The sequence below is a fragment of the Heterocephalus glaber genome, unplaced genomic scaffold (genome assembly GCF_053883595.1).
Source record: "Heterocephalus glaber isolate CG9 unplaced genomic scaffold, H.glaber_assembly_v1.0 deba00001461, whole genome shotgun sequence".
NCBI classification, from domain to species: Eukaryota; Metazoa; Chordata; class Mammalia; order Rodentia; family Bathyergidae; genus Heterocephalus; species Heterocephalus glaber.
In genome coordinates this window covers 18987732-19012067 of record NW_028258308.1, presented here as the reverse complement: position 1 = coordinate 19012067, position 24336 = coordinate 18987732, and the positions used below count along the sequence as shown (strand labels likewise).

Below are 24336 nucleotides of genomic sequence, written 5' to 3'. Positions count from 1 at the left end.
CTTTATGGGTGACTTTATTTTTCATTTAAGGGACGATTGTGAGGAAGAGATGATTGTTCATAAATTTCAAACATAGTAAAAATTAATCATTTCTTTATTATGGCTTGATCCACTATATGCTCACTTCACATAATTTTTCATTTCCCTACTATTTTTATATGAAAAAGTATAAATAGCAGGGAAATAAGAAAAACAAACTATGAATCAAACATATTTTTTCTGATTGAGATGGTAAGAACTTGAGTCTTTATCGCCATTTAATTCTTATCCAAGCAAGAGACTGAAGGTGAACTGTGAGTGCTGTCATTGCTGCAGTCATTTCAAGGACTTGGAAGATCAATGTCAAGAGCTGTGTTCTCTCAGTATCAGTGGGACTCTGTCAAGTTATGTAGCTTTTATTCTGGCAGTCCTACCATTTCATTAATTCAAAATATTATTCCTTACTATAAGCTCCTAACACTGAAAAATATTTTAACTTGTTATTTTGAATGATCACTTCTGAATTCCCAAAAGATAAGACAAAACCATATTTGAGTAGAATAAACAAGAGCTGGACTATATTAACTGCTATATAAATTTTTTACTGGTATTTTCTGTTGCTCATGATTTCCTAAAAAAAAAAAAAAACAGGGAAAAGGAATTAAAATAGAACAGTAAACATCTGACTGGTTTTGTCTTTGATTCTGTTTGCTCATCAACAGTGATGTAACGCTTGGATAGAATGTCGCCTCTGGTACCATGCTTTAAGTTTCTTGTTTATCTTTGGTGTATACACTTCATTATGCTTCAGGGAATAACTCTAGAATCCAATAAACTGAATGCTTTGCAAAGCTTAAGTAAAATAGTTGAATGCTATATTTAAAGACTTCGTTTTATGATCTAAACAAAAAATAGAGGCATTTTCTTTTAATAAATTATACAGCTTTGACCTTTGCAGTATATGTGACCAAAACCGAAAATGGCAAAAAAAGAAAAAGAAAAAGAAAAAAAGAAAGCTCGGAACTGATTAACTTATGTGTTGCTATTTAGAAGTACTGCTAGAGATTATTAATGCACAAACATTTTCAGAGAAGTTGCCTCATTTGCAGGACAATCGCCATCCACTTTTATGCATCATTTTAAGGCTAAGGAAAAAATAAGGGCAGTTTATTTTTTCCAATAAAGCCATGATATTATGTTAGCTAATTATTTTAGGGCCAGGGATTTAGCTCAGTGGCACCACTCCTGCCTCACAACCTCAAGGTCCTGAATTCAATCCCCGGTACCAGAAAAAAAATTAATTATTTTAAATTTAATTCTTTTTATCAAGATTTTAAGGCATTTCATACTGTGTTTTCTTTCTTTTGTAAAAAAAAAAAATGAGTTCCACAAAGCTTGAATAGTTCAGGTCTGTCTGATTCACTTTTTAATTAGCCTGGAAGATATATAATCCACTAAAACTAAATTAGGCAATTAGCCTCTGTCTTCTTTCATATCGAAAATAATTGCAAAGGCTTGAGCCAAGACCATTGATATTACTTAAAATTATTTCCATTTCCCTTTCTTCATGCCATAATAATCATAGCTAATCATAATGGTTAATTATAAAACACAGCCAATTCAAGTTCATTATTAGATCAATTAAAACACTCAGATTGTACCACTATGTAAATGCTTGGCTGCATACACTTGTACATGTTCTAGAATTCAAAGCTAGGACATTTTTAAAGCTACATTTGGTTGTGTTGTCATTCTGCAGCAACAGTGCCAACCAGCCAACTCCTTAGCCATGAGCCATTATTATAGACGGAAAGAATCAAATGAACAAGATATCAGTCAATTCAATCACACTGTAGAATCATGGGCTATACTGTACTCAACTCAAACTTTCTTCTCAGCTTCACAAGGTTGTTAACATACACCGTCTCAGGTTGATGGGACAAAAGCTGCTCTTACCACATCACTCATGCTCAGGTACCCAGAGATTTGGGGTAGCTGGAAAAAGACTCAGTAGGCTCGTTTTGCAGCTGCACCCATATACCCTGTCATAACTACTTTAAAGAAAAACAGACTTTGCCATAGGCCAGAATGGTGAAAGAGGAAATATGTGCAAAGACTCCCTGCTCAGCAGAACCAAAACAAAGCATTTTTCAGCTTGGATCATTACAAAAAGTTGCTCATGTTCTCAGACACAAGAAACTCTAAGAAAAACAGATTCTACCTCTAAGAAAAAGAGTTCTTTTCTTTATTATTTCTTCTTCCTCCTCCTGTATTTCCTTCTTCCTCTTTCCCCTTCACCTCCTTCTCCTTCTTCTTTCTCTTCTTCACAATCTCTTCTCTAACAGAAATGCACCATCCCACAACTCACTCATCTGTAACGACAAGGGGAAAAATGATGTCAACACAAATATTGCAGGATTATAATTTTTTAGAAAAAATCATCTCTTTCCGGTAACATCTCAAATAATTATACATATTTGTACTGTCTTAAATCTGTTTGGAACACTGGTGGCACATTTACAAAAATAAATGAAGTTGATGTGAACATGCTCGTATCAAGATGAACTGTGCTGCTTTTGCCAATTAAGTTTGGGAAAAGAAGGAGCTTGTGTGTACTATAGCATTGCCTATTGGTTTTGTGTGTCTATGTGTTGCTTAGAAGACAAAAAAAACTTTAATGGCCATACAAAATTATACATGTATTCAAAACTGAAAAACATTATTTCTACACTTTAAAATAATAATATAGGGTTTCAAATCATTCAGGCATATTTCAAACTCAAGGTTTAAAAGCTGGTGTGTGGTCCTATTCCTAAAGTAAAAATCCTTTTTGAATCACACACATTGCTGGTCTCTGCCTTACTGACTTACTCCTCCTGGAAGCGAGTAAACGTGAAAAGTTCTTTAAACACACATGAAATCACCACAATCAAAAGGAAAAGTGTTTTTACATATGTTATTCTTACTTTCAGAAAGTCTTTCAATTCTTGTTCAAATATTAACATGATAGCCTAATTCAAAATTTTTTTGTACTTTTTTTCTCTCTTCTTTTTTTCTTTTGGTTTTTGAGACAGGATCTTAGTATATAACCCAGGCTGGACTAGAACAGAATCCTCCTGCCTCAGCTTCCTGAGTGCTGGGATTACCATTGTAGCTACTTTTTGAAAATTGAAATTTTACCGACATTATTTAAAATAATTCAGTATAGTTATTTCCAAATATTCATTCTCCCGTTTTAAGAAATAGTAGTAAGTTTCTTAAGATGCTCATTAATAGAAGAGAAAACATATGTAAGTTCTACTTGAGAAGATCTTAAGTATAATAATTTTTTCTAAGCCAAAAATCTCATTTCTGATCCAAATTTTCAATATTCAAGTGAGTCATTAGAATTTCTTCAGAGCAGTAGATGAAGTCAGTAGGGAATAGACAGACAAGAGATACAATTATGAACCATATTGCAATATTTTAGATAAACTCAATTCCTTTGTATCCTAACATTTGGTAGATGAATATCACAAAGAATGCTAGAAATAGTTATCCCTAACTCCTCCCTTAATCTTGCCATTAATCTGGTATTGGGTAAAGATGCCTTTATTAACAATAGCAATGCTGTTAGTTTTGTTCTTTAACGCCGTGTGCACTCTGTGGCTGTGTGTATTTTGTCTGCCATTGTACAGGAATTCAAACCCATTGGTATCGCACACAACAGAAGGGCCCAGCCTTTTGTTGCAGCAGCAAACATTGATGACAAAAGACAGGTAGTGAGCGCTTCCTATAACTCACCAATTGGGCTCTATTCAACTAGCAATATACAAGATGCACTTCACGGACAGCTGCGGGGTCTCATTCCTAGCTCACCTCAAAAGTAAGTATTGGACTCTTGGCTCTGGCCAGTGTCTTCTTAACGGTGATAGTATGGTTTCGTTTCCTTTCAGAAATCCAGCTTTTGTGGTTTTATTTTTATTTTCCTGGAGGCACTATCAGATTTTTATTTTTAAAGACAAGCATCTAAAATTTGGTTCTAGTTGTTTTGGAGCCTGATTACCCAGTCCCTGAACATTTATTTAAAAAGAGGAAATCACTCTGGTTCCATAACCACCCTTCTTAGTCATGTCAATAGTTGGTGGTAAATAATCCTCTCTGTATAATTATCATTCATTTCACTTTCTTATAAAATATTAATCTTCCACTGAGGGACTTCTTTAACCCTTTGTTTTCGCAGGATGTGAACTACTTTGAACACAAGCACAATATTCGGCCCAAACCTTTCATAATCCCAGGCCGAAGCAGGTCATAAACCCTGAGATTGTGAAGTTTGACATGCATGTTCCTTTAATCAATTCTTACTAATCATCAAGCAAAGTAACTTTTAGTTGTTTGGAGTGAAGTTTTTCATTGTGAGGCTTATTTCAAAAGCAAAAAGAAACAAATGCACTTAGCAGAGAACAGTAGCCAAATCACCTACATTTCTGAGAGTAAATACAGACAGGATTACAGAGCTGTGAAATTTTATGCAGTCACCATGTATATTTATAACTAGCACCCATGCTGCTCTGGGGATTCTACGCAGAACACAGTAACCTTTGAATAAGGCAGACATACTCTATTCCAGGTCATGAAAGCCCTTCCAACAGGGACAGAAATGGAAACCAGACTCCATCAGGCACAAGGAAGCCTACCAGGCACTCGTGGGAAAGTGGTGTTTTATATGTTTGACAGACTCTTCTTCCCACTTCACTACCTGCTTCACATCGAACTATCACACCCCATTAATTCTAGCCCTTACATAAAAATAAATTTTCATTTTTATGGATCCTTGCAAAGAAAAAGAGGCCCCTTGAAAAGAAGCTTTTTCACTTGAATAAAAATAAATATAAAATAATAGTTAGGAGGGAGGTAGGTGTGCTGGTTACCCTAATGGACAAAGCTATAAAATTGTAATATTAATGAACCAAGCCTGAATTCTTGTCTATTAATCAGATAAAATGATTATTTCTAGATGATCCTTTTCCTATATCTCTAGAAATCAAATTTCAAAGAAATTACAGTAATTCCCTGCACTGCTACATTGGGAAATAGCAACTTCAGAAAACCTCAAACCCATTGCTCTGACTTCAACTGATTTAGCCTGGAAGAAGGAAGCTGGTGGTTAGGCCAGATTGATCTTACCAGGTTAGGAACAGTGGATAATAAATTATATCCGGGTTCCAAACTGGTAGCCAATGTGGGTAGGCTAATTTTACAAGCATGTTTTAATTCTATAGTTTAAGTTTTTAAAAGTACATGTCTTTAGATGGGGCTTGTCAAAATGGCCATCACCCTGAAGTGTGTGCTGCTGCTCATTTTCACATATGTGACTCTCTCAGCCCCCAGATACCTAAGCTTATGACTGCAGCTGTGGTGGCCAGTCATCACTTGATACATAATTGCCATGTGCAGACTTTTAAGTAAGCTAGAGGTAGACCTAGAAGACTGTCTCAAATTAAGCCAGTTTTTGTGATCTCAGATCCAGAAGGAGCACTGGAATGGAAGAACAGGAGAAAATTGCCAAGAAAGGAATGACAACCAAATACATCTCCCCCCCCACACATCCCACCTTAGAATGTAAGCTCAGGGTCTGCAGGATCTTTGTCTGACATTCCACATTCCCCACACCTAGAAATGAGGCTAGGACAGAAGAATAAATACTTAGTCAATGTGCACTGGAACAAAATCCTAAAAATACAAAGTAATATTTCCTCAGTGTATGGTAAGAAGAACTGAGAGTTATTGTCCCTCCCTCCCCATTGCAACTCTGCACCATCCTTTTTATTTCTCTTTGTTCATTCCCTTGCTCCTATTCTATTTTCCTCTTCATCTTTTCCCTGTTTTTCTACTTTGAGATGCTTCTCTGCACTACCCCACCTTCAATAACATAACAATATCATATTAAATGTTAAAAATACTATTTTACTCCTGAGCAAGAAAACCTTCCCAGAGAAACATCATACAATTAATATATTTGCATTCTTTTGAGTTTAGCATGACTGTAAATCCATTCACTTCCACCTGTAAGACTTCAGGATGCTTGAATAAAGTCATACAGTAGAGAAATATTATATCCTGCCTTTGTAAAGGACACATTTAATTTTATAAAAATTCAGAGAAAGAGAGACCTAGGTCTATAATTCCTTCTTTTATATTTTCATTTTAACTTAAAATTGTGATAAGGACAAATCACTCACGTTTGTCATTTAAAGATACCTTTAAGGGGGTATCTTTAAAAAAAAAGCTGAATTTATACGAGGAGAAAGGGAAACATAAATGAGAAGATTTTCCAATGCACTAATCTTAAAGAATTATAAAATGCTTCTCCAATCCTTCCTTTCTTTCTGCTCTGTCATACTATTTGCTCTAGTTTCGGAACTTTTTACTCTCTGAGAATGATTCTTTATCAAGGTAGAATTTTGAGAGGCCACATGCCAAACTACTACAGCATTATTAGTGAACAACTTCTTTAACCAGAAGTAAACTGAAATACCAAATTTGTACTATCTTAATCTCCCTGAGGTTTTACTACTAGCACTGGTTCTCTTAATTATTTCATCATAACTGAAGCATTCTTTTTATGTGTAAACTTATAAAGCTAAAAATATAACTAAAAATATATACAAGGCATTAAAGATCCAAATATTAAAATACAATCTCTATCCAACTTCTTGGACAAGGTACATCTTAGAAGCATGCCCCAAAAAGTCTATACACACCTCCAGAGCAATCTGTTCTCTGTTGAATGATTCCGGACATGAAGTAATTGAGTGCATTATCAAGCTAACAGGTGGTCTGCTAAATTGCTGAGTCACCCTCAGGAAATCTCATTAGTACTAGCTTTCCAGGTCATAAGGAATAGGACATGGGAACTTATGATGATAGCCACTGTGACTGGAGCCCATGAAGACTGTATTATTTAAAATAGATCAAGAGATCATTTTAAATTGTTCCAGAAATTTATAAAATGTCATTCTTCTTGGCTTTAGAGTTTATTTTTCATCCCCTAAACAGACATGAGTCCTTAAACACAATGATAAAGGAACTAGGAAATCGAATACACAGCTCTTGCTTAACTAAAATTATATGCACAGACATGCTGATAGACAAGAATACTAATAACTGAAAAAGATTACTAAGTACAGTCACAAAATAAGGCATTTCTGTAAGTTCCAGACTGACACTAGTATCCAGCACTCTGCCTGAGAGTGAGGTCAGAGTAGTTCTAAGTATTGGTTGGATTTGTTCCTTATATTGAGCCCAAAGTCTCCTAAGATTTAATTCAGTATTTCAAATCCCTAAGCTACAATTTCATAGCCTTCATTACAGTTAGGTCAAATCAATGTTCTCCTGATTAAACTGCATTACAGCTGAAAATTAACTTCTATGCTTTTGCTAAATGAAGTCGATTTCAGCAGCCAAGTTAGTGTTGAGCCTCCAAAAATGGTGAATGAGGTCACTTGATAGTTTGTCATGTGATTTAGCCAGTGTACAGGTTGGGTTTCAAACAGGTTCTCGACAGCTAGTAAGTGAGAGAGCAATTCCATTATTCAGGCTGTGTAAGCTAGTTGAAATGGACAGCACAGAGGGGTTTTTTTAATGTTTTACATCTACACTTATAAACAAAAGCTGTATAAACTAATCAGGCTGCAACACTGATAAAATTTTTTTAAATTTTTAAAACCACTTCCCATTATCCTCAGTTTTGCTGTCTGTATGGGACTGAGGTTAACATTAGTAGCCTTAGAGAGTAAATGCAGAATTGGGGTCAAGGTTGAGAGAATATTGACTTTGAGGTGAACAGATCATAAAAATCTACTCTCTGTCTTAAGTTTACGGCAACTCTAACTAGCAGGCATGATAGAGGTTTACTGTAACATTAATATTTCTTTTTGCTTTGTTTTAAATGACTGTGCTTTTAAAAAATCTCTTAGTATATTCCATTTTCTCACAAAATGCATCTCTTGTGCTGCACTTAAAATGCATGTAGCAGCCTTAGGTGTAGCACAGTAATAGAGCAAGTGCATAGCATGCATGAGTTCAATCCTCAGGTTCAATCCTTGGCATAAATAAATAAATGTAAATAAATATGCGCAGTTGTGTCTAGCCTCCTATCCAGTTTCATAATGAATATGAAATCTCTCTAGTTCTTAAATCTGCATGACTGACCTTATTTATATTTTAATAAGTCCCTACAGCTTGTTTCTTAAAGAAAATGAGAAATATGCATGGAAATATATGTGTGCTTCCAAAATTTTACATGAAATATCTATGTATAAAGGAAATACAGCTTAGCCTGATTGTAGCATCCAAATTATTATCTTCTAATCATTAATTGCAAAGTGACAAGCATTTATTGGCTGTTTCTAGATCCTGTGGTAAGCTACAGAACTGAGTTTTTTAAAATAAAAGAATAACAATAGGAAAACTGAAGCAATCACAATAAAATATTTACAAAATAGCCTTAAAATATAGTCTTTGCTTTATCACCTTCACATTGCCATTCAGTTAAAGCTCAACTGTATTCTGGAAACATACTGCTTAATTTGAAATGTTCCCCTAAACCTTTGATTGAAACTTCATGCTACACATTCACTTAGCATTTGTAAAGAATCATTCATTAATACTTTACTTTTAAATATTGTACTTCCAAAAATGTAAAACGATGTCCAGCCAGTGTAATTTTACCTGTGATACTGTCACAGATGGCCCATTTTTAACAAGTGAGAAATAGCTGTATTTCATCTATGTACTCTATGTACAATTCTTTCTATATGTAACCCTGAACTTACAAATCACCCAGTAGAATAGAGCCAACAAATGCAATAGCACCTGCATCTTTTAATTGTACTAAAATTTCTTCAATCATTAATTTTGAAATATCATCTTTTTAAAAACAAAGTCTAGGCAGTGTTTTAGTTTGATACAATTTACTTCTGACTTTTTGTCTTCCATTCTTTTTAACCTCTCTGTACTTGTTCTCTGTGTCCCTCCGGTTCCTTGTGTCATCTGTGTGTAATGTGGTCATTAACACAGTGGATGCAGCACGCCCTCCGGTATTGATGGTGGCAGTGGACGTAGCACCCCTTCTTCTGTCAGTACTGTTAGTACTATTTGCCCAGGTGACTTGAAAGTTGCTGCTAAGATGGCCCCTAACATTCCTTTGGAAATGGAACTTCCCGGTGTGAAGATTGTACATGCTCAGTTTAATACACCTATGCAGTTGTACTCAGATGACAATATTATGGAAACACTTCAGGGTCAGGTTTCAACAGCTCTAGGGGAAACACCCTCAATGAGGTAATACGAGTCTTTTTGAACCATGGGAATATTAACTAAACACATGGGCAATGTCAACTTTCATGGTGTCTCTTTAACATTGTCTTACTGGAAAGAAAGTTATGTGAAAAGCTTTAAAGAAAAAAGTACTTTAAAGAAAAAGTACGGAGGATTTATTGCAAATATCTAGGCCTGATGATAAAGCTGACTTGAGAAGTTATCTAAGATAATGTGGCAAATAGCAATAAAATGAAATCATACAAGGATGAAATGTGCATGTCTCTTGAAAGCTACATTGTATTTTATAAATGTCTGATTTAGTACTTCTCAAAAGTGATTTATAATCTATTATATCCGATGTCTGTCTTTGGCAGTCAAAAATTAGGAAGGTGGTTGAGAAGGTCAGAGGATTTTTTATAAAATGATAACTCTTCTCTCTTCTAAAGGAAATGTGTAGAAAGGTAATGATTTTTTCATTTAAAATGTTTAGCTTGCATAAAGTTTTATAAATAAATACATCAGGTTTTTAATGTAGATATTTAATTCCCTTTGATCTTCATTTTGACTAATTCTTTTTTATTTTAAATATTTGTTTCAAGAATTTTTGTCACTGAGTTTTTTCAGTTTATTATGGAATAAAATCTTGTTACTTCTTCCAATATTGCAGAATCACTTTTTATAAACTGCTGTGATACCTAAGAATACTATGTAAAAATATCATAAAAATATTCCTGGATGAATACATTGAGTTAATAATATATCTGGGTCATTTTTCAAAAAATTTCATATAAACAAAATAGTTTTTTAAAGTATAATATAGATAATTTTAAAATATGCAGATAACTATTGTTTCTAAACAATGCAGTTTAATGGCATAAAGTAATAAAGTACTTAGTGCCTGAGAAGTAGTATTATGGTAGCATTTTTATTCGTTATGAATATATTTATGGGAAACATATTAAGTAAAGTTGCTATCATTACTATTAATGAATTTTAATGTGGCTATTTTAGAAATATAGGATAATCAATCTAATATATATACAGAATCCACCCAAAAAATGTATACACACTTCAGCCGTTCATCATAACTGTTTTGGGGTTTTTTTGGTTTTTGATTTTTTTGGTACTGGGGATTGTACTCAGGTCCTTGTGCTTGCAAGGCAGGCGTCAGAACCACTGAGCTAAATCCCGGCCCATCCTAACTGTTAAATGTCTGGAAGCTAATGGCCACCACTCTGACCACCTCTTGTAACTGTAGAGGCCAAAGGTAACTTGTATTAATCTCATGATATCTTGATAAATTTAGTATTAATATATTTATACAAGTTTTTCTTTTCTTGAAGTATACATTATTTGGAGGACTCTGTAGATGAAAGTTTCCACATGTTTTCAAACACTGAGAAATTGAATTTTATCAATTTATAAGTTAAATGATATCTTTGTTATTTCCAGGACTTAACAAAACAAATTAACCTTAAAAACAAAATTAAGCAATTTATTCTTAGTTTAATATCAAAAGTGAATCTAAATGCTATTAAAATTTTCATGCCTGCTAATACTCAAACTGGGTTAACTCCTGCATCATCATGTGTATGTTGTCTTTTCTGAGAACAGTTAACTTTGGTCACAAATTTTTGTGTCACAAGTCTTGTTGGCTTTTTTTTTAATTACCATTTCCCAACAATCACTTTTCAGTTTTCCTCCAAAGTATTTTGTCCCAAATGGATAGTGTTGATGTGATTCCTAGGTTGAATGCTCAATGACATTTTTAAGGCATCCTATGTGAATTCACATTATATTTTAATTATAATATTCACTTGAAAGTAAATCCCTCTTCAGCATTGCTGTAATATAGTGATGACTGCTTATTGGTGTCTGCTGCCTCTCAGTTCCCCTGATGATGCTTCACCTGCCATCCTTGTATTTCAGTGAGCCCATGGCCTCAGTACCACCCCAGTCAGATGTGTACCGGATGCTCCATGACAATCGCGATGAACCTGCTCAGCCTCGCCAGTCAGGCTCTTTCAGGGTGCTCCAGGAGCTAGTGAACGATGGTGAGCACTCATTTGCATCTGCTGCACGTTTTTGAAAGAGGCCATTGGAAGGATGGAGGAAGGGGAGTGCCACAAACATGGTGGGGATCAAAGTCTAAATATCGTTTTTAATCAGTAATCAAGGATTACTTGAGCAGGCAAAGAGCCTTCAAGACATGTTCAAGTAGTCAAAAAATGCAAACAGTCATTAAAAGGCAACCAAGACAAATCCATCCATAATAGTTAAAGGTACCTCTTCTCATGAATCATAAGATCCGATCTTAAACACATACACTCTCTCAGTCTCCTACACTTTAGGGTATCACCAACATCAAAGTTAAAAAAAAAAACTTTTTAAAGAAGACCAAAATGAACCCAACTGTGTGCTGAATTCTGTGCAAAGTACTTCATGTGCCTTATCATTTAATTTTCACAGTAACACAACAAAGTGAGAGCTATTAATCATCCCACTTAACACATGAGAAACTGATGTTCGGGGAAAATGGGCTTCTACAAACCACGTAGACCCTAAGTAGCAGAGCTGGGACTCTGGCCCTTTTCTGCTGTTTTTTTTGGCTTAAACACTTACTCATACTTTTCCACCCCTAAAGATATAAATCGCCCCTTAAAAATAACAGAAAAATGCAAAATGTCCCATAAGAATGGATACTAACAACAACAAAAAGTGGAAACAAGTATGGATGAGGATGTGGAGAGTAATGGGAACTTTTGTGCATTGCTGATGGAAATGTAAAATGAATGGTACAGCCACTGTGCAGAACAAAATGCTAGTTCTTCAAACAATTACACATAGAATTAACATATAAACTAGCAATTACACTCCTAAGATTATGCCCAAAAGGGCCGGGGATTTAGCTCAGTGGTTCCGTCACTTGCCTTGCAAGCTCAAGGACCCGAGTTCGATCCCCGGTACCAAAAAAAAAAAAAAAAGATTATACCCAAAAGCAGGAACTCAAACAGATACCTGCACACCAATGTTCACATTATTCACAAGAGTCAAAAGGTGGGAAAAAGTTAAATATCTGTTGACAAAATGTGATATATGTGACTAAAAGGAATGAAATTCTAATACATGCTGTACCCCAGATGTACCTTGAAAACATTATACTACATAAAAGAAATCAGACAAAACAGGACAAATATTGTTTGGTTTACGTATATGAGAAATCTAGAATGGACAAATTCATAGTGACAGAAAGTAAAACAAAAGTTACCAGAGACAGTGAGGAGGTAGGAATGGAGAGTTGTTAATCGGTACAGAGTTTCTGTCTGGGGAGGATGAAACTGTTCTGAAGTAGATATTGATAGTGGTTGCATAATAATGTGAATGTACTTAGTGCCAGGGAATTGCACACTTAAAAGTAGTGAAAATGGTAAAGCTTAGCCAGTGTGGTGGCACACACACCTGTGACCCCAGCTATACAGAAGTTGAAGCAGGAGGATCAAAAGTTTGAAGCCAACCTGGGCAACACAGCAAGATCCTGTCTCAAAATAAAATTTTAAAAAGAGGTGCTGGGGATGCAGCTCAATAATAGAGCACTTGCCTCACATGTACAAGGCCCTGGGTTCAATTCCCAGTTCCACCAAAAAGAAAAAAATGGAAAGCCTTATGTTACTATATTTTCCACAATAAAAATAAAAATGAAAGATACCCTCTGCTGCTTTGAGCATTTTATTACAGTTTCCTGCAATAGTAACAAAATATTTTATTCAGATCCATTTTGAAAGCCACTACTTCAGAATCAAGTCTCCACTGCTTCAGTTGGTCCTGCACTTTTGGAAATAACAGTGCAAACGCAACTTCAGAATTCCTTAGGCTAAAGTCCACACTTGAAAATAGAAACAATGCAGACAGGAGCCAGCTGTGCCCTCACCATAAATGGAAACTCTCTGTTTTTCAGATGACCGCCCTGCTGGGACTCGCAGTGTGAGGGCACCAGTTACTAAAGTCCATGGCGGAGCTGGAGGCGCTCAGAGGATGCCACTCTGTGACAAGTGTGGAAATGGCATCGTGTATGTCTCATTTTTAAGTCACTATAAGGCCTGGAGGGAGTTTTCCATTTCTTCCACTTTAAGATTTATATAGAAAAGGCAATTATAAAAAACTTAAATTTCTATTCATCAACTCGAAACAGAATGTTCACAACATTTAGCACATTTTGACCAACATTCCCTAGCTGTAAACCCACACTGGCACACAGTATGAATCGGCAATCTTGACTTTATTTCCAGATGTACTCTTGGGGTGAAGGGGCACTTGCCCCAGATTGTATTTAAAAATTTCCAGGAATCATGATTTCACTTTAAACCCCCACCAAAGTCCTCTCTTTGTTAATGTACAATTTCAAATACTTCCTTTTCTATATAAACCCAGGGAAACAAATAACAAGGGTCCTCAAATTATTAATAACAACACATTATTTTTACCCAATTTCTTAAATCACACAAATGTTAAAATAATTTCTAAAAGTACAGTCCACTTTCATTTCAATGGATTTCCTGTTTAGCCTCACTTGGTAGTTCTAACCTTCAAAGGGACCAGATAATTTTAATCTCTGCTCAGCGTGTGCCCCATGTGGCCACTTCTCCACCCCTTTCTTCTGTTCCTCTACCTTCAGCTCAGGCACTGATGCAACATCTGCCCAGTTATCCAGGGCACAGCCCACAAGGGTAGTGGAGGATGAACCTGAGGAGAACCAAGGGCAAAATGTGGGCTAGAAAGCAAAAAGCAGGACAGAGAGCTGGGAAGTAGAAAAGACCTCAAAAAATACAACAGTTCATGATGTCTCTAAAACCAATTATTATTCCAAAGTTGGAGTAAACTCTTTCCCAGTTCCTGGAAATTCTTTCTCTGCTCCATAGAACAGAGGCTGGACCACCAAGAGAGAAACCCACAGAGGGGCCTTGGATTGTGTGAGCCGCACAAAGATCAAAGTCAGAATCCTTTTCTAACCTATATCACGTCTCCCTCTCTCAAAGAAACAGCGGGCAAAGGATCCTACTCTTTTTATATAAACCACTTGTTTGAGAATCTGAAAAACAGTCATACCTCAACATCAGAGAAACATGGGGCGGTTTCTTTGGTTGACTTCCATCCCCCACACAATTGCACAGCAGTGAGGAGTTTTACAGCTGGTACCTGTTTATTCCCGACTGCGAAACGACTGACTTGGGTGTGTGGTTCTTTCATGTTGTGTCATATTTGTTGCTCTGTGTTTCTCACTTGAGCTTATTTTTCCCGACAGTGGCGCCGTTGTGAAGGCACGAGATAAGTACCGGCATCCCGAGTGCTTCGTGTGTGCTGACTGTAACCTCAACCTCAAGCAAAAGGGCTACTTCTTCGTGGAGGGGGAGCTGTACTGTGAAGCTCATGCGAGAGCCCGCACGAGGCCCCCAGAGGGCTATGACACAGTCACCCTGTATCCCAAAGCTTAGGTCCTTTGCAGGAGGGGGCACGCACGCACGCACGCACGCACGCACATTTACACTAGAGAGAGTAAAAGGCTTGGGGCCGAAAGATGGCGAAATGAGGGCTCCAACTCTACAGCCACGGCTTTTAGACATTCATTTATCATATCGTGTTTTGAGGAAAAGAAATGGGTGGCAAATGTCTGCTCTATGACAAAAACATGTGTTTAGCTATGTTTTGCAATTCTTTTTATCTTTGGTGATAGCAGTAATGACATTAAAAACAATAATTTTTGTATGTCATATGCCACAGTTGACATTTCTAATATGACCATCCAAAGTGCAAATATTAAGATATTAGGGGAAGTCTATTGTCTTTCCTTGTTAAATTGATTTTTACAATTGTAGAAAAACTGTACCAAATACCAGTCGCGTAATCTAACATACTCTGCAGTTGTCTGCATCTGTTTTAACTATTATAGTGCATGTCAGGGAGAAATTCTCAGGATTTCTCTAGGCTCTTCAAGCAACTGTATGCAAAAAAATAAATACATAAAACATTTTAAAAATATCTAATGAAGTGGCAATCAATGAATTCAGTCAAAATCAACATTTCAATGACAGGGCTCAATCATATCTCTGCATGTACACTGCCAACTCAGATATTTTAAGAAATATGTCTTCTTTAGTTTGTCTGTGGTGCTGGGATTTGAACTTAAAGCCTTCACACTGAGCTCCAACCCCAGCTCTTTTTTTTTTGAGACAAGATTTCCCTGGCTGGGCTGAGCTTGAATTTGAAAACTTCCTGCTTCAGCCTTCCAAAGTGCTAACATTGCAGGGGAGTGCCACCATCCCCAGCTTCTTTAGTTTTTATAAGACACTATTTCTTATGAGTCCAAAATTTTTGCTACTAGGAGGAGAATTTTAATTTGCTAATTAATGGCAATTCACTCTTTCCAACTAAAATTTTGAGTTGGTTTGACATACTCTTTTCCCATTGAAATGCCTCTTTCAGGTAAACATTCAGCAAAATAGAATGCTCAAAGTTTATCAGGCTATCTCTCCATGCTCAATGATTTACTAGTGCGGCCTCCTTCCACTTAGGGACCTTCTAAGGAAACAGGAGCTGCTGGTTTTCTAGGGTCCTGCTTATATCCATTGCTGAAATCCACAATTCTACTTGTGGTCTGTTTTCTTGGCATAGTTTGAACCAAGTAATAACGTCCCCTTCACCACCCCAAAACTCTTAGCCCTCCAAGCGGTGATGACTCCTCTGCATCCCATGGGTGCGCTCCCTCCGACCTCTGGTACAGACATTCTGCCAGGCAGCTCTGCTTGGAGTTACCTTGCTTCTCACCAAAGGTGGCCCCATAAAAGTGTCCTTGACTTACATCTCTCACCTACTTTCCATGTTCCTCGCCAAGGTCACCTGAGAACTTTTAAAACTGTCCCTTCAAAGTTCAAATCCAGGGAACCAGCAGGATGTGGAGCTCTCTCTCTTCACCACCTTGTCACACAGGCATCCCCGCCCTGCTACATCTGCTGCCTTTTGGCTTGAGCAAGAGTCCCCTTCCCACTGGATGCCAGCTTCATTGCTAGGGATTCTTCCAAACTTAGCTAATTATTTCTGACCCCAACTTCCCAGAGTTTTGATCCAGCAAGAGGAGCCAGAACACTTACCTGGCCCATGTAAGCATTCAAGATTGCAACCCTGCACCAAAACATAAATTTATTAGAAGAGGTATTAAAAAATAAAATAAGAAACCATTGAGATCAAAGATATGAATGTATCCAAAATGCAATGCATTTTTATTCAACGGTTATTTTTTACATTTTTGTTCTAGGAAACTTAACAATTTGGAAACTAGAACTCAAATGAATGGTAACCGACTTAGAAAAGCTAAGAAAGTAAAACCCAAAGTAGCAAAAGAGAAAACTGAAAAGCGCCCCAATTTACTCTGCAGAATATTTTTAAATTATGAGAATTAAAAGCACTAGGCACTGCTCTGATAGACTGAGAGGAAGCTATTTAAAAAGCACTTAGACCCTAAAGGCTTCCCTTGCTCCTGCTGCACACCACACACTCCCCTACATTTCCCAGTGAGTTTGTGTTATCTGGAAAGGGGGAAATAGCATCCTTAAACTAGAAGATGGAAGCATAGTGACCAACATGTGTGCTGTCTGAAAAAGAATAAATTAAGAGTAAATGACTCAAGAAAAGTATATATTACACATTATATTGTACACAAATATACAATGTGCATTAGGCATTAGATGGTATTTTTCTTAAAATTATATTTCACGTGTACCAGAGTACATAATTAACTCTTCAAGCCCATGTTTAAAAAGGACTTTTTTATAGTAAAAAATGAAATAGTTCTAGTCTCAAATTTAGATATCTTAGGCTATGTGACTAGGGCTTGTGAAGCATGCCCCTTTTTTGACAATTCAATATAGAAATTTAAACATGTAGGAGAATTAACTACGGGGTTAGTAAATAGAAATGAATGCTATATAAAAGTTGTTTTAAGATGAAAATAGCAGTATTGTTGTTGGTTTGTTTTGTTTTGTTTTGGTACCAGGGATTGAATGCGGGACCTTGTGCTTTCGAGGCAGGTGGCCGCACCACTGAGCCAAATGCCTGACAAAAACATAGCAGTATTGAAATAGAAAGGAGTTAAACTTTTTTTAAAAAGTAATTATTTCCCCTTATACAGCATTTTATGCTTCAATAATGAATTCACATCAGGAATTGAAATTCTAGGAGAGAATTCATGCCATGAAGAAAGAATGCCAACTAGTTTTGATCTACCTCAGAGAATAACATTTTCTTAGCAGTCTTAGTCACTGTATTCACATTTATAAGCTTTTGAAAGCTAACAATAATCAATAAAACTAACCAAGATTAAGAACTGAGCTTCTGTGAACTTTGTATCCATGATTAACTAAGCTGTTTATTCATGTAAACATGTGAAGAAAGTTGCTACACTCTACCATGAGGGCGATTGATTGAATGAGAAGAACTCTGGTTATCACATATTTTTGCACCTGTGTAAGCAGAGTCAAAAAAAGCTTACTCAACCCTACATAAGATAAACTTTCCCAATTTCCTGACATGGGAACATTCCAAGATAAGCAGAACAGAGCTTTGGGTCTCTCTATCAATAGCTTTTTAAAAACATTTGTCAAATTGTCTTTGAACAGATCTGATTTCAATCCTAGGAAAAACTGCAACTTGCGAATATTACTCTTTATTATCATGTTATAACCTAATGCTTTTTTAATTTATGCTGTGTCATCTGTACCTCAAGTATAACAAAGAACACTGAAAGAAGAATGAGGGCATTCATATAATTCAAGTAAATGAGCTGTTTGCCTGACCTATATGACTTTGCCACAATCGGTCTTCATTCATTGGAGAGAGCATTTAATATTGATTGAGCACCCACCAGTTAGAAATGTTGAAGAATATATATATATATATATAATAAAATACTCTTAAGAGTCTTTCAAAAATATATATATAGCAAAAGTCTTTTGTCTGTTTTTACAAATTAATTTTTTTTTTTTTTGGAACTGGGAATCAAACTCAGGTCCTTGTGTTTGCGTGGCAGGTAGCGAAACCACTGAGCTAAATCCCCGGCCTCCAAATTAACTTTTTAAAGCTGGCTAGAATGCTTCATGTAATTGATTTGAAAACAAAGTACCTATAAGATTTGATCACTTTATTACAATTTCTTTCAGACATTTTAGGAATATCAGTAATTTAATTGCTTGACCATAAAACACAAAGTCAGATATTAATATTAGTTTTTAAACACCTGAGAATTTTGTGCATGTATATAGAGAATGTCCCCAGACATAGTTTCTTTCTTCTAGGAACAAGGCATTTATGAAAAACCACAGCACAATTCCATGCCTATTATTTAAAGAGTAGTACAATTTTAATGCCTAATTTCTATCTACATCGTAAGTATTTTGTATAAATAGATTCTAAATTAGGATTACATAGAAAGCAAAATGGTCATTTGAGGATGAAAGTTATTCCATTTGTTTATTTTTTTTTATTCATCTGGTGAGGAAGTAAACACAGTTTGTCTACTTCTGCACCAATAGCAAAGTTATATTTTAAGTTTAAAAATTACCTCAAATTGCTACTCTACCTTGTATTGTGAAGTATACAAGTTAGAGAGCACAAGTGTGTGTATTTGTCTATTATATGTATTTATGCCCAGGTGGACACATACCTGTGTTTCTTTAAAGCACATGGGACACACAGCCAACATCACATGCACAATTAATTACACTACTCCTTCAGTGTTGCAGTCAACCTCTTCTTGGGTCTTGGACTTCAGTTGCTGCCAAGTTCCCAAAGCTCCCAAACATCACCCTTGTAGAATACTGCTTCATGCTGCAAACCTTCCATTCTTCCCTGTCCCAATTTCTTGTCCTTGATCCCAATTTATCTGATTAATGCTTGCTTTGTCGGTTAATCTAACAGATAATTCATGCTAGCAAGTACTAATAATTTTCTACTGCTCTCATTTATGTAAGGTATTTGTATTTTGTTCTAAGGACAGTCCTGAGAAGAATGTCTTCAGTTGTATGCATTTTAGTTACATTGGTTGAGGGGAAATACGTCAGTGGTAGACCCAGAGATGCTCCTAGATGACCCCATGTTGTGAATAGAACAAAGCTGATCACAGGTTCAATATCCTATTCAGCTGCTTGATTTTACTCTATTTAACTTTCACAGATTACATGGGAAATTGAGATTCTCTTCTAAATATTGAAGTCATTTAGACACATGGAATACCAAGATTTGTATAGATCTATATAAATCATAGATCTGTTTAAATCTATAGAACTGCAAGTGTCTATGCTCATGATGGATTGATAATAACAGGATGTTATAATACTGACTCCAATACATATATTTATGGCTACCACAGCTGTCAAGAAGTGGCGCTTTGGGAACTCAAAGCAGCAAATGGAGCCTTAGGCACCATCTTGAAAGTGTATTGTCGTGGATCAGACCTGAAGATTCATTCATTATTATCTAGTTAGAATGAGTTTGCAAAATTATTTGATTAAAACACAGTTCAATTCATTTTTTAAAAAAACAATTTTTTTGTTTGCTTTGCGGTGCTGGGAATTAAACTCAGGAAGTAGTAAGATGTATCCCCAGCCCTTTTTTATTTTTATTTTTTTTATTTTGAGACAGGGTGTCATTCGGTTGCTCAGGCTGGGCTTCAACTTGCATTCCTCCTGACTCAGCCTCCCTAGTAGCTGATATTGCAGGTGTGTGCCATCAAGCCTGAACTCCTTTTAAAAATTCTTTTATTGAAGCGTAAGAAAAATGCACACACTATGAGTGTAAAAACACAGTGAATTTATGCACAAAGTGAATAAAGCCTTATTGCCACCCATTGTTAAAGAGACAGAACACAGCTAGCTCTGTAAGCACCCCATCTTCTGTTTTCCACTATACTAACTTCTAAGACCATAGATCAGTTTTGCTAGATTCTGAACTTTATATAAATAAAATCATATACCAAAGACTCTTCTTTAACTGGTTTCTGGCGCACACATTTACCCTTTTCATCACTCTTCATTCCCTTCTGCATTTTCATGTGTGCATCTTCCCGAAGAACTCCCTTTAGTTATTCTTCAAGGAAGATCTGCAAGAGAAGAAATTTGCTCCAGTGTAGTTTTTCTGAAACTATTTCAATGTCATTTGTAAAACCTATTTCAAATCAGCAAAGAATTCTATTTTCTTGCCCTTTTATGTTTAGTGTTCTTTTTTTTTTTTTTTTTTTTTTTGGTACCAAGGATCGAACTCGGGTCCTTCCACTTGCAGGAGGCAAAACCACTGAGCTAAATCCCTGGCCCTATGTTTAGTGTTCTTTCATTGTGGTAAGATGTATGACATAAAATTTACCATTTTAAAATATACAGTGCCGTGGGATTGAATACATTCGTAATGTTGTACAACAATCATAAATACCTATTTCCAGAACACTTTTATCTTCCCCAAACAAAAACTCTAGGCCTGCTAAATAATAATAATTCTCTCATTCCCCCCTAATTCCTGGTAACCTCCATTGTATGACTCTGAATATGCCTATTCCAGATATGTGTCCTTTTGTGTGTCTTTATTTCTTTCACTTGGCTTACTATTTTCATGATTCATTCATGTTTCAGCAAGTAACAGAATTTCATTCCATTTTAAAGCTGAGAAATATTCCATTATGTGGATACACCATATTTTGTTTACCCAGTCATCTTTCAATGGATCTACAAGTTGTTCCCACTTTTTGGCTAGTGTAAAAAATTCTGCCATAAACATTGGTGTGCACATGGTGGTCATCTTATTTTAGCATTTTTGCTTTCAAAGATTATAATACTGATGGTTACTAAAGTATCACTAATAATTGTAAAGAAATGTAAAGGTGAAGAATGCCAATAACAACTACCATAGGTTATATCCTTGTAGTTACAACTTATTGGCTGTATATATTTTAATGAAGTATACATAGTATTAATTTAATGCTAACATAAATCCTGACATCATATATTAATAATATTCATACCTTACTTCTAATCCTTACAACATCCTTGCCAAATAAATATTTTACAAATGAGAAAAAGTCTCAGAGAGCTTAATTTTTGTACAGGACCAAACAACTAGAGGAAAATATGGCAGTTAATCTCATTAATATTCCCTAGTAATAAGTAATATAGTATGGAAATGTTTAAACCTATAAATTGTAAACATCATTACAATTTTTCCTCTCTATTATGTTGTTTTATATTAATGTAAAATAAAAATGATTTCTTCCATGAGTGCTAGCAAAAGTCAAATAATATCCAGTACTTGCCCTGCAAGCTCAAGGTCCCAAGTTTGATCCCTAGTGCCAAAAAAAATCAAATAATAATAATGTTAAGCAGTGATGTTTTTAAATAATGATGTCATTATGACTGTTGTGGAAAGAGGTCTGGATAGGACTTGGATCCTAATGGCAGCCATGCCACTCATTCTCATCTGCAGAATGAGAGAGACAGGCTGGGTGATTTCTAAGACCTCTACAGCTCAAACATTCGGTGATTTGGACTTGGCATTGTCTAAGCCGTGTTAACTTGGCTGGCTGTTCCATTTCGTGAGGGTGTGCAGTCAGGGTGGCCAAGTTTTTGGTCCAGTTTAGAACCTTCTGTTCCATAATCACAAGTGCCACCTTTGACTCATTCTATGGCTCATAACAGAAGTCAAACAAGGAACATGCATTTGTTATTTAAAATGCATTAGCGCCATTGACAGTACACATTACGATATCTTTATATTAGCCAGGCAAACATGTCATTATTGTTAATGTGTAGCAAAGTGACCTGAGGCAGGGCAGTTCCATATGTATATAAACACCAGAAAAAAAGTTTGGCATGAGAGACAAGGGGACTCAGGTACTGTGAGTTGAATTGAAGACTTCAGCCTAGAAGAGCTACAGAGTCTGCTGCTTCTTAATGTATTCAAGGTGATAGACACCTACTAACCCTGAGGAAACTTCACAGATAGAAAGAACACTATTCTAACCTAAGCCTTTGTTCAGGGAAAGTATGTTGACTCTTGCTTCTGCCTCTGTCACTGCTACCAAATGACCAAAACTTCACATTTGTAAGATACTGCTGCTCTTCTGTCTTCTTGGTCTAAATCATACTTAATATTCTATTCTTCAACTTCTCCTTGTAACCCCTTTTTTCCACTCAGTCTCTTTGTCCATAACTTTTACTCCATTGTCAAACATGCTCAAGTTCTATACTCATCCTAAAAAATATCCCTTTCCCTAACACCTGTTCCTTCTCTCTCTACCTTGATATTTCTCTATGTCTACCCCTTTAGCATATCAAACTTCATAAAGTGGGACCAATTCCCTGCTCTCAGGATGCCCAACTTACCTTTAAATAAATTCTTCTAAAAGCAGCCATAGATTTCTTAAGAGCAAAAGCTGGAGTGAACCCTTATGGGCTTCATTGTCTTACATGGATGGAATCTGGTTACAATTGACACTACAGGTAATTTAAGGAGGACGAGATGTAGGGTGTTTGCATTTGGGTCAAGCTTTTGAGCTGTGGAAGGAAGGCCCCTAGCCCACCCAAGACTTCCCAAGTCGTTAGCATCATGGTCCCCTGGGATCAAAACATGGGCCTTAGAATAATTCCCCAAATGTACTATACCCTAAGGGTGATTTAGTCACTTTTCACACCTCTATAGATTTCATCTGTGACTAATGTTAACCTTTGATGTCAGGTTTAAAAAAAGATCTTATGAAGCTGAAAGCCCAGACGCATTTTAGTCTGGGTTTGCTAAGAATAGATTTGACTGCTTATTTTTGCTCAATGCTCTTGAATTTGTTCCAGATTCTCAGAGTTGCAGCTGTTAGTCAACAGGTGAAAGTGGATTATTTATCAGGAGAAACTGAAGATTTTGAAATATTGTGACTCACAGATTTTTTTTTTACTCGGTAGTCCAGATTTTAATTCCATCGTTAGCAGTGAACTTCATAATTAAAAATGTCAGACTTTTTTTCAGGACAGTGAGTGAACTGATCTATATATGTGACTAGAAAAAGCATATCCCCTATCAAAATATGCTCTACTGTCCTTATTATGTGAGGTGGAATGAAATAGGAGCAGTCTCACCACAAAGAGAAGGTAGTATAGGTGAAATGTATCAGGAAATAAGAATTACTACCTCTAACATCAAATATATTTGTACCTCTTTTATATGTTTGCAAAATTCAGATGAAATACTAACCTACTTCATACAACTAATCTGTTAAGGGAAAAAGATTTTGATAAGTTGATTTGGGCAAAACCAAACTTTCAGAATCAGGAAGTCTAGTACTGGTCAGTTTAAAAGAGTTTTGAAAAGTGTCTTAATCTTTCTTTGTTTCAATATTCCCCTGTGGAATCTGGAAAACAACTTTTTCAGAAAATCCCACAATTCTCAACACCATGAAGTATAAGAAAGAATATTTACCCCCCCAAAAAATAAGAATTGGGGAAATATTTACATTACAAAGGCGCAAATTTAACACCTGTGCTTTGATTCTAAATCTTCTTTACCTATTTCAAATGGAATACAAAGCATTCAATGTCACCAAAACACAAACGGTGGCAGGTGGACCTCAGCATCATTGACCCTTCGTTGCCTATATATTGGAACCTAAGTGCTGAGAAGAAACTGAGCATTGACAGCATTCACACAGGCTGGAAGAATCTAAAAGGGCCAGATTTCTCCTGGTCATACCCTGGCTAGTGGAGCTTTCTTTACTTTCAAAGTCTAAAGAGGGTCTTATTGTACTATTAATTCTCTTTTACATTAGCTTATTCTAATCTGTGTTCTGGATAAGCAAATAATCCCTTTAACTGATGTTTGCAATTTGGCCATGAGTAACTTTAGGATCAAGATGATATATTTGAGGGTAGGCCTAGCAAAAACATATTTTTTAAATTTTTAAAATATAGCTGGTGTGAGAGATTATGGTCTCTACAATCAGTGGTGGGTCAATTAGATATACTTATTTTTTTTCAG

At 36.0% G+C, this 24336-nt stretch overlaps 1 protein-coding gene and 1 long non-coding RNA gene across 4 annotated transcripts in view; one reads left to right on the top strand and one right to left on the bottom strand.

Moving 5' to 3' along the window:
• Positions 1-15318, top strand: part of Pdlim3 (PDZ and LIM domain 3) — a 30471-nt gene extending 15153 nt beyond the window's left edge. The window contains exons 4-8 of one of the 3 annotated variants that reach the window (XM_013075199.3): positions 4202-4269; positions 9043-9306; positions 11215-11339; positions 13241-13352; positions 14585-15318. In XM_013075199.3, coding sequence (XP_012930653.1) covers positions 4202-4269; positions 9043-9306; positions 11215-11339; positions 13241-13352; positions 14585-14774 — 759 coding nt within the window. In that variant the 3' untranslated portion in view covers positions 14775-15318. Of the gene's footprint in view, positions 1-3656; positions 3845-4201; positions 4270-9042; positions 9307-11214; positions 11340-13240; positions 13353-14584 lie in introns of all 3 variants that reach the window. The other 2 variants (XM_021265011.2, XM_004853029.4) reach the window with 2 other exon arrangements.
• LOC110350796 (uncharacterized) overlaps positions 1-24336 on the bottom strand; it is a 33520-nt gene that overhangs the window by 5236 nt on the left and 3948 nt on the right. The window contains exons 2-3 of the long non-coding RNA XR_002397673.2: positions 20303-20428; positions 2201-2351 (exon numbers count right to left, since the gene is read on the bottom strand). This is a non-coding gene — a long non-coding RNA (uncharacterized LOC110350796). The remainder of the gene's footprint in view (positions 1-2200; positions 2352-20302; positions 20429-24336) is intronic.